At 34.7% G+C, this 13,885-nt stretch overlaps 1 protein-coding gene across 6 annotated transcripts in view; it reads left to right on the top strand.

Moving 5' to 3' along the window:
• Positions 1-13,302, top strand: part of UNC13C (unc-13 homolog C (C. elegans)) — a 157,985-nt gene extending 144,683 nt beyond the window's left edge. For 5 of the 6 annotated variants that reach the window (XM_014944682.1, XM_014944680.1, XM_014944681.1 and 2 more), the window contains 3 exons: positions 10,024-10,116; positions 10,791-10,950; positions 11,898-13,302. In XM_014944682.1, the coding sequence (XP_014800168.1) occupies positions 10,024-10,116; positions 10,791-10,950; positions 11,898-12,183 (539 nt within the window). In that variant the 3' untranslated portion in view covers positions 12,184-13,302. The remainder of the gene's footprint in view (positions 1-10,023; positions 10,117-10,790; positions 10,951-11,897) is intronic. The other variant, XM_014944683.1, reaches the window with a different exon arrangement.
• The last annotated feature ends 583 nt before the right edge of the window (positions 13,303-13,885 follow it).

Genomic DNA, 13,885 nt, shown 5'->3' with positions numbered 1-13,885 from the left:
TAGTACATAAGAAATAGATTCTTTTTTTCCCCCCTCTCAAAAAAGATTATCAATATGGACTTAGGCAGAAAATTACTAATTACTAGTATATTTTGCTCTTCCTTATGCATACTTTCATTGTAACTTCAGGAGAGAAAATTAACCAGGTTATAGCCATAAGCAGAGATCCTTTACAAGTCCTGAATCACAACCTGAATTTTCTGATTTTCATCATGGTTTCAGCCTGAGGTCTGTGTTCATTTCTGTGCACACATTAGCATGGCTGTATTTGCACACCAGTACTATCAGAAGTGTAGCCACTGGGAATGAAAGTTAAGGAAAAGTGACTCATAGCTTTTCATCATCCTTTAATGTCTCATTTAAAAGAACTAAAAAACTCATCTATTATGACCTCCAGCCTCAAAACTGTAGCTGTATCATTAGCATTTAGTTAAAATGACCCTGTTTGCAAATCAGAAGCTTTCTCTGAAGCATAATTAGATTTATAGCTGCCCTCATAGTTGTGCAAGTAACCAATCCATAATCAATAGACAGTTGGATGTAATTAAACTGAAAGCAATGGAAAAAGAATACTTTAAATCTAAAGAAAATAACATATTGAATAATAAACTATAACTGTAGATAAAAGTGGGTTCTTAGTTTTCCTATAATGATTACTAGAATTAGACAATAACCAGGCTTACTTTTAACCACAGATGAACATACTTTTTCATTTGCCGTGATTAAACTGCAGTATTTTATAATAATTGTTATTAATAAAAACACTCCTTACTTTTAAATTACATAATCTCGGGTATTTGTATTTTTTCATGTGGTGGTTTCAAAACGCTAAATACTTGAAAGCTAAACTCTTACTGATGTTTCCAACTACATCAGACTACGTTTTCATGGACATATGCTTTAAAAGCAAATTATCATACAATCAGGACTATGGAAATTAGCTGCCATAATCTTACCCTGATGCTTTTTCCTTTACTAAGCACTGCTACAGGCTTTTAAGACTGTTTTCAAAACAGACGTGTTTGAATAAGTAAATGACAATGCTGAGCATAAACCAACAGTAACATTTTGAATAACTGATGACATATAATGATTTGCCATTTAAAAGGAATATGATGATGAAAGGTGTAAATTCAGTACTCAGTGTTGTGAAAACAAATCTGTAACCACACTATGAAAATGAAAGATAAAAGAAAAGAGTCGTGTGTATCAACTTTATTTATTAGACAATACAGATATGAGATTAGCATACTTAGTGACATAGCTTAAGTTCTGTCATATGCCATCATATTAAACATCTGTCTTTCTGCCTGGCACAGGAGGAGGGAGAGGTTTCTCTTCTCTGATTACATCCCTACTATTATCCCAGCTTAGGTCACACACTTTCAGCTTGTTTCAAAATTAAACACTGCCAAGACTCTGATTGTTACAGATTTTAACACTGGTATCAATATGATAGTAAGGGGGAAGATTATCTGTGTTTGTCCCTTAGCTAGAAAAAGGAATTTTCTTTCCAGGAAAATAAGCAAAATCTGCCATAACTTGATCTATTTAATCCCAACCCACAAATGTAAAAGTTGTAGTGCAGCTTTCTCTTTTGCAAATAATTGGTATTGTTTGGTAGGAAAACTTTTACAATTTCACATACAATGAATTATAAACTGCTACCAAAATTTAGTTCCACTTATCTGAAGTTCAAATTTAATATTAACCAGCAGGTGTCCAGGTGATTCTGCAGTGCCTGTTGTAAGCACATTCTTCTGGATCTATGTTTTCTTCTTATTCAACCCTACACCTGTGTTAGTGCTGCCAAGAGCCATTTCATGGAGCAGGTCACATTCAGCGTCTCTAAAATGGACACTGATATAGACCTAAAGGATTCTGAAAAACCTGAAGGCAGTTTAATGAAGAGAACTGCGTTTCAAAGCCTGAATGACTTGTATCTTACACACTATGTGGTCATACGTACCTCTGCAAAGAGCGTGTGAAACGCAGCCAAGTGAGAAGCTCATAGCATCAGTACCCCATTACCAAAGCAGGTCTCCTGAGGCTTAGACCTCTGATTGATTCTGTCTCCTTTGGACTTTTGTCAGCTGTAAATTGTCACTTTTAGATTGGGCACTACTAATAACATACATTAGCTCATACTGTAAAAGTGATATTTTTCTCCTCTAAAGTTAGCTGCACGATAACATTTTGGCATAAATTCAGACTATAATATGGAGTGTTTTCAATATCTTTTGTGACCAAACAATTGTTTGTGCACACTATGCTAGTGCCAAGCACAGATCAGTTGTAAAAGGGCAGCGTGCTGCCAAGCTGACCTATAAAACCCTGCTCAGTTGCAGGACTTGAGATGGCTAAAACACCCCATGGCTGGCTAACAGCTGGGCAGCACAGAATATCTAGGAAAGCTCAAAGGGTTCTGCAAAAGACCATGTCTTTGTACGCTGATGTATTTATACAAGTTGTCAACCTACATCAACTCCAGTCAAAAAGGTCAAAATTTCAGTTCAGGCAGGACAAGCTAATTTTAACTAAACTTGAACTAAATTCAGCCACATTTTTGCAATCAAGACAAAACTATAAAAGCTAAAGGACAAACTCTTACTGTATTTCAGTATTTAAGAAGAGAAGAAACGGACTCAGAACACTGAAGTGAAACTACATCCATATCAATTGGCCTGTTGTACAAACTTTCCTGCTTTATGGTATATTTGACTTACTGTTACTCAAAGCTCAGACCAGTCCTGGTGATGCTTCTCAAAATTTATTCCTAAAAAAAGAGAGAACTTTCATCCCGGCTATCACCTTTTTACTGTATTGTTATATCTTCACCTTTTAGACTACTTAATTTAAAGGATATTAAAATTAAAATGAGAATTATGGCCGCAGTTTAGTTTAGCAACTGTCTTAAATCTTCATTACTTTCCTAAACTACAGTCTGTCTTGTGAATGTTTATATTTGGTTAGCATCAACTCCAATAAGATGGAAGTGGTGGAATCGCCATCCCTGGAAGTATTTAAAAAACGCATAGATGTGGTGCTGAGGGACACGCTTTAGTGGTGGTTTAGTCAGTGTTAGGTTGATGGTTGGACTCAATGATCTTAAAGGTTCCTTCCAACCTAGACAATTCTATTCTATGATTTGGACAAATATTATTTCAATTTTTGCAAACTACATAAAAAGACAGCACCTCCAACATCATAGTGTCCTGAATTTGCTCTCATTTATTACCACTAATTTCTGCAAAGTAAATGCCACTGTGGCATCTAAAATGGTTACTTATTGGAAATAGGCAGAGAAATATTTTTTTCTTATAAATTTACAGCATCTTAGTTTTACAAACCTCATTAGAGAATGCTACTGTTATTGTAAGGTATACAATGTAGCAATCCATAGTAGCAAGACTGTGATACATTTTTAAGCCTGACTTTAAAGAGTTTGTATTGCTTAGCCAGAAAAATCAATACTCATCTAGTAACATGGAGCTCATACTACAATCCCTACTTGTCTGTGTAAATGGCTGCAGAAAATGCCATTCTTTCACATCAGCTGATTTGTATCAGATTTCTTCATTCTTTACTGGACAAGTTAAAAGAGGAAGAAGCATCTGAAGCAAGAAAAGATAATACAGAGAATTAAAAATATTTACCTAATGATGATGAGTAACTGTAACAGCAATTCCATACTTGTCTTGTGAAGCCACCAACATAGGGAAGGAAATTACGTGATCAAAAATGAAGATAAATTCTTTTCAACTGCCAAGCCAAGATTCAATTCTGTGTTCCTTTGTAACCTGTAATGGTACAAGGCAAAGCAAAACCTCACTATCTTCTGTCTTCTAAAATACATGGAATCAGATTCAAGCCCTTAACTGAAAGCTAACTTAGAAAGCAGCAAACATACTGTAGTTTAGGCAAGATGACATCAGACTACAGAAAATAAAAATCATTTAGCATTTCATCTATGTTTCTATGATTCTATCTTATAAAATATATGGAATCAGATTTAAGCCCTTAACTGGTACTTAATTTAGAAAACAGCAAACATACTGTAGTTTAGGCAATATGACATTAGACTATAGAAAATAAAAATAATTTAACAGCTTTTATAAGTGAAAAACAAAAGGTTTTTTTCTCATTTGCATGTCAAAACTGTTGTGTTATTAACTGTCGTATTTTGAAAGCTTTACCTGTATTCTATCATCAACTCTAAGTGCTACAGAGCATTTTCAGTTCTCTCATAACCTATACTTCAGACAGAATTTAACTCAAGAAATAATCCCTGCTTCATCCACTGCAGTTTCAAATTGAGGTCACAATCATGTGTTACACAACCTTATTTTGTGCAAGAAGAAAACAGACCTGCATTAGAAGCTGCAGAAATCAGCCTACAGTTGCAAGGAATGTATAGTAATGAACAACAGAAAACAATAGAACAGCAAAGAAACTTGCGGAGTTACAACTAACAGAAGTATTCTAGCATATGCTAATATCAAACTAATTGCTGTCAGAATAGTGGCAGAAAATAAATATTTTAAAAGTTCACATATAAAAAACCCCAGACTGCTGGTGAAGCATAAGGTTTTTACAGAACTTTCACTCAAGAGGCTGTCACAATAGAAAATTTTCTTGGTTACTCCTTATATGAAATACTAAAGCACCTAAATTACAAATAAGTTGTGTATTACAGTTTCTCTTAAGTCTTCAAGAAACTGAACACAAGCTACTGGTATCCATCAGTTACATGGCAGCAGTTTTCAAAAATAACTTCTTACCAGTATCAGTGGAGCATTCACTAACTACATAAACCTCTTAACTTGAGAGGCTATGCCTGCCTGTATATTGCCTGGTTAAAATGCTAGGCAGTGTGTGTGTGTGTATGTATATATATGTACATATACATACATACAGGCAGACAGATGATGCTAATTGGATGCTCACCTCCCAGATCAAAGCTGATTCATCCCTGGTTTCTCACCATAGAGACATACAAGTGGCTACACAAAAAGGAGGGTCACAATGGGGCTGTGCAATTGCCAGCCCTCGTCATCTAAAGCATGGCCTATACAAGCCAGAGATGCAGGGGAAAGCCTTAGCTGTGGATTCCACCCTGACACTCAAACCAGTACTTTCTACTCTCACCATAATATTCTACTTTTATACCATGCTCTCTGAATTCATCATATCACTCTGTCTGACCTTGCAGAAATTCAAATAGGAGAGAATGCGTTTTGACAGCGTGGCTCTGCACAATTGAGAGGCTTACAGATGCTGCAGAACCTTCTGTTAATATCTATTTTCTAATAAAATACAAACCTTCTAAATCCCATTATGGCAGCCTGGTGAAAGAATGTTTACTGAAAGTCAGATGTTAAGTAACTGAACTTGGTTCTCAGATAAAACAATTATCAACCATTTGTATAGCAACTACTTAAAGCAAAGCACTTGTTGTAGTTAGCATGGTTATCATTATTAAAAGAAAGTTGCCTTCCTTTTCTCTAGCACAAAACCAGAAAAGATCATTTAGCTGTCTACATTCAGCTTTACCTTACTCTTTGTATTAAATGAAAATGTTAGAACATGCACTCAAGATTTTCCTGTAAATTATAGAGCCTTAGAATCCTGTGAAAAATAACTTGATTAGTCACCCAGATCTTTTGTCTTCTAATAAATTTGCAGATGAACCCCAGACAAATATATGTATTTTATTGGCATCGTTAATCAGAAGATGACAAATGTTTGTCCGAATTAAAATGTTGATTTTGTAGCTTGTGTAATTCCTGAAACATTGGGCACTGTGAAAGCCTGAATATTTGTTCAACTTTTTCATTCTTATTGCCTACATAGAAAATAAGATCAAAGCGTAGGTCCGGTATTTAAATAAATTTAAATAAATGGTCAGATTTATGCTGAAAAAGCTCACTAGCAAATGGAATGGGATGGGGTACGGTTACCACAGGGGAACGTTGCCAGTTCAGCTGGTTTTATTGCCTGGCTCTCAGTGCTTAGTGAGCTTTTCTAAGTCTCAGGTACTAAGACCACATCATGCATGATGATTAGTTTGCACATAGTCGTTCTTCTTTTAAACTAGATTTCTAATCCTCAGAGAGGTAAAGAAAGACTTGAAATACTGAATCCTAAAAGCCAGAGTGAAAAAAGAAGAGGTAAACCACCATAGATTTAGGAACTTTTAATACAGCTATTAAGATTGTTTCAGAGCCTAGCTTACTATCTTTGACTACTTTAGGGCAAAAATATTGCAAAAGTCACCACTTGCAAAAACTTTATGAGTGCCTAGATGAGAGGAGGAGAAAATCATAAGCTACAGAAGACCAGGAAGAAGACAGTCTTTAAAGAAACATCTAGCCCTAGAACTATAAAAATATAAGAACCCTAGACATTAGAAGGATACAGTGCAGACCCACAGGGGGAGACGTGATCAGATAAGTATAAAGTAAAGGGAAAGGCTGAAAAAACTCAGTAAGAAGAGTCACTTTTACTTAGTACGGAAGTTGGGGAAATTAGCTCAAGTAGGGCAGAAAGGAACAATGTGAATAATCTAAAGTTTCTTATAGAGCCATGCCAACTGGAAGACAAATACCAAAATGGCAATATGAAGCTGAGGAATGAGAAAATTACTAAATTCCAAGATGAACAAAACAGAACAAATTTTGTCTAGTCTCATCTTATCTTTTTAATTATTATTATATTGGTCTTTGGTAAATGTCAGATTCCTTTCTGCTTAATGAAGCACTCCCTTTGCATAAAGTAAAATACTTAATTCATGTTTACCTTCTCAACCTAGGGGTCATTTCAGCCCTTCAATAAATCTAAGCAACCATGAAGGTATGGAAAGGTAGAATATAATTGTGTGAAGAAAAAAAAAATACAGTAAATTCAAGTAAATTACATCTGACAATATATTTTATATATTCAATAAATTCTTGTGTTCAATGCTTTCCTTTCATAGCAAATAATAGATTATTACATTGTAATAACTGCAGATCCTATAAAAGCCTTTCAAATACAAGCAAGAGCTCCATTTTCAAACACCTGAGAACAGACACTGATCTCTTTTGGACACTGTGTAGGCTACTTAATAGATTCCAGCTTCCAGAAATTGAATCAACTCTCTCCTCAGAGACACGTAATTTCTCACATTAAGCGGGGAATATAGTACATTTCTGAGATCTCTGGAACCTCAGTGAAAAAGACAATCTAGAGCCACAACAGGTTTTGGACACCCAGCTGCTGGTTTGGGTGACAAAGTCCAACTATTCTTTTTCTTCCTTTTTTTTTTTTTTTTTTGAATAAAATACTGTTTTCCAAACAAGTCCTATGAACTTTGCAAATGCAAATGCGAGGAAAGGCTCATAGAGACAAGGCAGGCAAAAGAACATCTGCATATTGTCTTAATAAATATTTTGCAAAAAAGTGAGTCTTACTTTTACAATATGACAATATGTTGTTATTGAAAGTTATAATTGTTATTGGATGAAACAAGAATATGTCCTTAGATGAAGACCAATAAAAACATTGCATTATTCTTATCTTTTGCTACTAGATGACTTCACAGCATGAAAAGAATCCTCATTTTGCAAGCATGACCTTAACTTCACTCTCTGATACACAATTTGCTCCTGTCTTTTATTCTTTATGTTGTGAGAAACAGATCTGCAAATAAAGCCTCTTCCAGATTTAAGGATTTTACATGAAACTACCAGCAGTAAGATAGGATGAATACCAAAAGAGCGTAAAGCATTTTCAAAAGAAAGAATTGCTATCATACAATAGAATATAAGATAGTTGATGTTCCATAGTATGAAGTGACATGTTAACCTAGGATTATATAACCATTTTCAAAGTCTCCCACAGGCACAGAGCTGATGAAAGAGAAGGTTTACATGGCTGAGCGCAGGGACAGATTTTTCTCTTGGGGTTCAGCACTATGTATTTCTAACTGACTTTTTTTACACCATCAAATTATTGGGTTACAGTATGTTCAACTTCATAGCTGAAGAGAGCTCCTATGAGGAATCAAAAGCATCATTCATAAAAAGGCCCACCACCACAAAAAAAACCTGTTAAGACTGAATTCTGTGCAGTATGTAACAGCTCAGAAAGGCGGAATTTCACAATGTGAAAGAACAAGATGGATTAATGCTCGATAAGCTCCAGTCTCTACTCTTTTTGATTTATTTTACAACATCAGAAAGCCAATGAGAATACTCAATAAGTATATATTACATATAGGATTGGAGGACTATCCCGATAAGCTGCCTTCTCAATTTTAGCTGTTAAAAAGCAAACAAACAAACAAACAAACAAAAAAAAAAAAAAACAAAAAAAAAAACCCCACAAGTGTCTTCATTTAATTCAAGTTAAGTAATCCATATAAATATAAGGAAAGGTACTTTTGCAAAAGTTAGCATAATGGGTTAAGTGTAACTCCATTAAAAACACCACATTTTGTATAATGAAAATGAGGGCTTAAAACCTTTTATTTTCTGGAGAGGATAATTTTACATAGCACTTGGTACTCCAAACAATTATTTATTTTTAAATTCATAGATTTTACTTCAAGCAGCAGAAACTCACTGTCAATATTATGCCACTCACCGATACATGGTCTGAAGATACTGTTTTTGTAAGAAAGAAGAAATTCACTTTTAACTTTCTGACCTTGACCAAATCAGAATTTCCATTCTCTTCCTAAATAAAATCTCATTTCACTGTACAGTTAGATAATACATTGTTTTAGTCTTCTAAATAAGGCTATTCTACTGATTTTTATTTAGCTTTTCTAGTCCACTTGATTCTATCTTTTTAGCCATGTTCTTAAAAAAATTACGTATTATTTATTGTGAACAAGATGTAAAGTGATTCAGCAAATTAATTAGAGATCTCATATAGTGCAGCTTTAATTTGGATAATTTAATTATCCAAATACAACAAAAAGTTTAATGGCTGCCACTGAAACTAAACTTCTTGTCATTAAAAAAAACAATGTCTAACAAATTGCCTATTTATGCATCAGTATTGGTTCAAACGCTGTGGCTGACACTGAAATACATCCAGCAGCAACATGTGTACAGGTACCCTGTGACTCAGAAGGAGCCACTATAACCAGATTTAGATATTGACACTCTCTATTTTTGCTAAAACACTGCTGACTGAAGTACAAAAGTGGATTGATGACAATTCCATGCCAAACTCACCTGAAAGCTGGAAAATGCAGAACAGTTTTCAAGGATTCCGAGCAAGTTAATTGCGCACTGAATTTCCACATTTTAATGTATCAGGAAAAAAACTTACTCTCTTGAGCAGTAATGCTTGGGGTAAGATTATATAATTGACCTTGCAATGTTCAACCAGTGTAGAGAATGTAATTACAGATTATGCCAACACAATGAATAAACATCAGTGTAGAACACATTTCTAGGAAGCCACTGATGGTGAAATTCAGAAAAAACTACGCATGGTAAAAGAAAAAGTACATTGTGGGTATAAACTAATTTGTGGGGACGGGACAAAACCAAAAACATTTTCCCTAGTACGATTACACAAGACACCCCTCTTCCCTGTACCCTTTCCTTAATTTCCTGCACCTCCTCACGTATAGCTGGATGGGGAATGAGTGAGGTAAGGAACTTCTGTATACAGAAAGAAGATAGAATCTTTCCCCTGCTAACCATGGGTGCACATGCAAAGTTTGACGAAACCACCAACTTTTGTATTTCAATATACAAGCACACCTAACAACAACCAGAATGGAAGGTTCCAGATGAAAGGGTTTTTTGTTCTCCTGAGGCACTTTACATAGACATTTGCAATTGCTAGGTGCCTTTGTGGCAAAATCACTTACGAACCTGTAATTGATTCCCACTTAAATGTGAAATATACGTCAGAAATTTCTAAGTGTTCCCCGCAGAAAGTACCACTCACACTCTTTCACTGTCTATTTTGCTTGATGCATTTAAGAAGCCAAGTGTCCTAACCTAATAATTATTATTTCAGGTCAAGCCACTAATAATTCAGTGGGTGAGATATCTATACAGGTGGATGTCTCTACACATCCTGGAACTGGTGAGCATAAAGTCACTGTAAAAGGTAAGTTTCAAACAGCTAAATTTAAGAAGAAAGCAACAATAAAGTCCAGAACCCCCAAGCACTACATCCTAAGGAAAACATTCCTGTAAGGAAATAAGTATTACAGTACTTGTAAGGCTATGGGCATGCTTCAGGTGATTAGGATCATACTGTTTCCCTGCTCAACATCAGCAGCAGTTAAGATTATGCAGGTAAGTACTGTCTATGCTTCTCTGTTATAAATTCAAATGTGCCAAATTACACTTCTGAATTGTTTGCGTGTAATTTCATTTTCCAAAAGCTGTGGCAAATCTGGGTGGTAAAGGACTGCAGCAAGACAAAAATGCCATTGTTCTGCACAACCTGAATTCCAGAGGAAACCCAGTGTCACTTAGATTCATATAAACTGATTTTTTTTTTTTAATAACAGGGTTGGTAGCAGTCAAAAGAGCTGTTAATATAAAGCATTTATAAAATATATGTTTAGATTTGCTACTGTTGTCACTGAAAGTAGCCAGACCTCTTTCTTGGCAGAGAACAGGCAAAGCTCCTCCTAGGCCTTCCAAGTATTGGTATCCTATAGGAAAGCTCTCAGGTTACCTTTCACTGGCTATACAAAGTCATACTGGATAAATAATTGGAGCTTTTGCAAGAAATTTTATTTAACTTCATGTGTTTGGATTTTTTTTTTACAGTTGTAGCAATTAATAATCTAAACTGGCAAACAACAGCTATGTTCCGGCCATTTGTGGAAGTTTGCATATTAGGTCCTAACCTAAGTGACAAGAAAAGAAAACACGGAACCAAGACAAAGAGCAACACCTGGTCACCAAAATACAATGAAACTTTCCAATTGTAAGTCTTTTTTTGTCTGTTAATTGCATAATTTATGCAAATTTTGTTAGCATTTCTTGCAGTTAAACTGGTAAGAACATTAAAAAAAAGTCCTAAGGCAGCTATACACATCAGAGTCCATAAATATAGACACCACTTCAAAATTATTTAGTCACTTGTGTCTTAGTTTTATACGAAGATGAAAACCAGTAAGCTTTCAGTCTTACAGAAGCTGCTGAAAATGTACAATTCATTTCCCTACACAGGAATAACTATCTATACACCTAGGAATCTAATTACTTAAGTAGTTATCTGCACTGAAGCATTAATTATTACTGCCAGATATCTGGACTTCATGCCCGTTGAGATACCTAAATATGTAAAGGGTTGTGCATGTGTTATTGGTATTATTTTCTCTATTATTTCATCCTTAAAGCAATAAGAAACTATCACCTAAGCTGGAGTTTTAAATTTAGTACCTCCCGCAGCACCTCTCACATGTTTCTCCTCCTCCCCTTTCATAACTGTGACCAATTCATTCCTCCCTCCTCCCCCCCAGCCCTAAGAAGGACAGAGTTCACTTTCTCAGTGTCTGACCACAACGCTCCTTTTGAGGCGTGCTGTCAATGGTTCTCCTTATTTTTTACAGTTGATTTAAAGATGAGGTTATCATACTCGTGAAAATAGTTCACCATTTTGCGTGAACTTTTGAGGGAAAGTTAACTGTTTACGACGAATTCTCTATTTCTGTTCAGGTCAGTGGAAACAGAGGCTACATCATCAGTAGGCATCTAAAAAGTTAACTGTGTAGAAGGTTTAAAATTGAATTACTGTTGCAACAAAATGGAACTACAAAAATTAAAATACCGATAGCACTTTAATTTTTACAAGATTTCTAGAGTATGTTCATTCCTTAGGGGAATTAAACTGAACTCCTTGTTCTAAATTCATGTTTTTAATCCGTGCAGCATGTTGAGCAATGAAGATAAGCCAGGAGCCTATGAACTTCACCTCTCAGTGAAAGATTACTGCTTTGCTAGGGAAGATCGCATTATAGGAATGACAGTTATTCAGCTGCAAAACATAGCAGAGAAAGGTAGCTGTGCATCTTGGTACCCCTTGTTGAGAAACATCTCTGTAGATGAAACTGGGTTGACAATTCTTAGAATACTGTCTCACAGGACCAATGATGAAGTTGCTAAAGAATTTGTAAGACTTAAATCAGAAACAAGATCTGCTGAAGAAACGGCCTAAAATACCCAAGTAATGCAAGATTGACACCGCCAAGAACATAGATATGCTGTTGTCCGAATAGTGCATGCATGTGCAAATCTGTGGGAATGTTTAACTAACTATATTTTCAGTGTTTGCCAGTACTAATGTACTATATTTGCAAGGTATGTCAAGGAGCTGTATATCTTTTATACATATTTTGGTCTTTGGTAAAAGTAATTGTTCCAATGAAGTGCCAAAACTAAGACTAAGAGTAAATGTTTCATCATATCTTTTTAAATGTTGGTTTCACCTCATCACAACTCCTTTATTTTTTAACATTAATAAATAATTAGCTTTTTTAATTGATTAATAAGTTGTCTCCGTTAAACTACTGTGTTGCTTATTCTAAATTAAGTTACCTCCCTTACTATTATTTTTTAAAAGATGTACCTAGTTTTCTTCAAACTATCATTTTATGCAAGCCTCCATTTTAGGTATCTTACTGATAACTTTTTCTATCATTACTACAGATGCAGTTACTTATAGAAAGTGTTTGTAATTTTATAATTACCAATATAAAGTAATGATTTTTGCATAAAAACTGAAAAAGGATGGAAATATTTTATGCTAATCTTTTTCCAACCTTTCATAAATATCACTGTGAAGAAATGCTGTTAAAGCAAGTTCTCAAGAAGCTGTGCTTACCAGAGTTTGTTACTGATGTTTGATATCTCGAGATAACTTTGTTCTTCAAAACTGCCAAGGTAATATCATATTTGTATTAAAAGAGTAAGTCAGTATCTGTAGAAAAAGACTGCCATACAGTACAGTATATGTGCTTTTAAGAATCATTTTTTAAATGATATGGTACTGTACAAGGGTTACTAGTTTGGAATATGTAACGCTGGTTTGTGGTTTGTTTCTAGAAATTGTTTATGAAAAGAAAAGATGCTGTTAGCATTTTCACTCAGAGTTATTAACGTTGCTTTACATACTTAGCTGTAACATCAGTTAAGTGCTTTATTTCTTTATTTTTTTTAGAAAAGTTCAACAGTTTGTACTTATGCAACATTAATATGTATTGCACTAAAGCAAACTCCGTGTCCTGTAAATATATTTAGTGAGAAATTGTAAAATAAAGTATGAAGAAACTCCTTTCTAGTTTTGTCATTTGATATTATTTATGTGATTATCATTATGAGGTTTTATGTGCATGTAAAGCCCATGCAGTTAGCTTACAGCATAGCTTTATAATATATCAAAGTAAAATTTCCAGTGACTAGCATCTGGCTCTTTTATAAGTGTAGGATTTGATATGTCAGTGTTCTAAAAAGCTATAATATATGAGATGGGGACATGTATATATGTATATATATAATATAATGTTCTGTAATAATACACATAACTTTGTGTGATAATACATGTATTTGTCATTGGTTTTGGATATAAGTTTTTCTAATTACACACGTTGGAGTTTTGGGCTTTTCTTTGGGGGAAAAAAAAAAAATAAGAAGGGAGGATGTATAGCTAGTATGTTGATGTCAGCCTTTTAAAAATGTAGCACATGACTCCACATAGGTAAACCAGATTCTTTCTAGGATATCCTTTTGTGAAGTATTTAGATGAGATTTGAGGATGTCTTACAACACCCTCAGTCCTCTTGTTTGAATATCAAGAAGTAAATTTGCTATAAGTATATTTAGACATTTAGAGAAGATCTGCACAGCCTTTAGAGAGTTAA

This window comes from Calidris pugnax, unplaced genomic scaffold (genome assembly GCF_001431845.1).
Source record: "Calidris pugnax isolate Ruff unplaced genomic scaffold, ASM143184v1 scaffold70, whole genome shotgun sequence".
NCBI lineage: Eukaryota > Metazoa > Chordata > Aves > Charadriiformes > Scolopacidae > Calidris > Calidris pugnax.
Note: the sequence above shows the minus strand (reverse complement) of the source record. Positions and strands in the feature narration are given on the sequence as shown.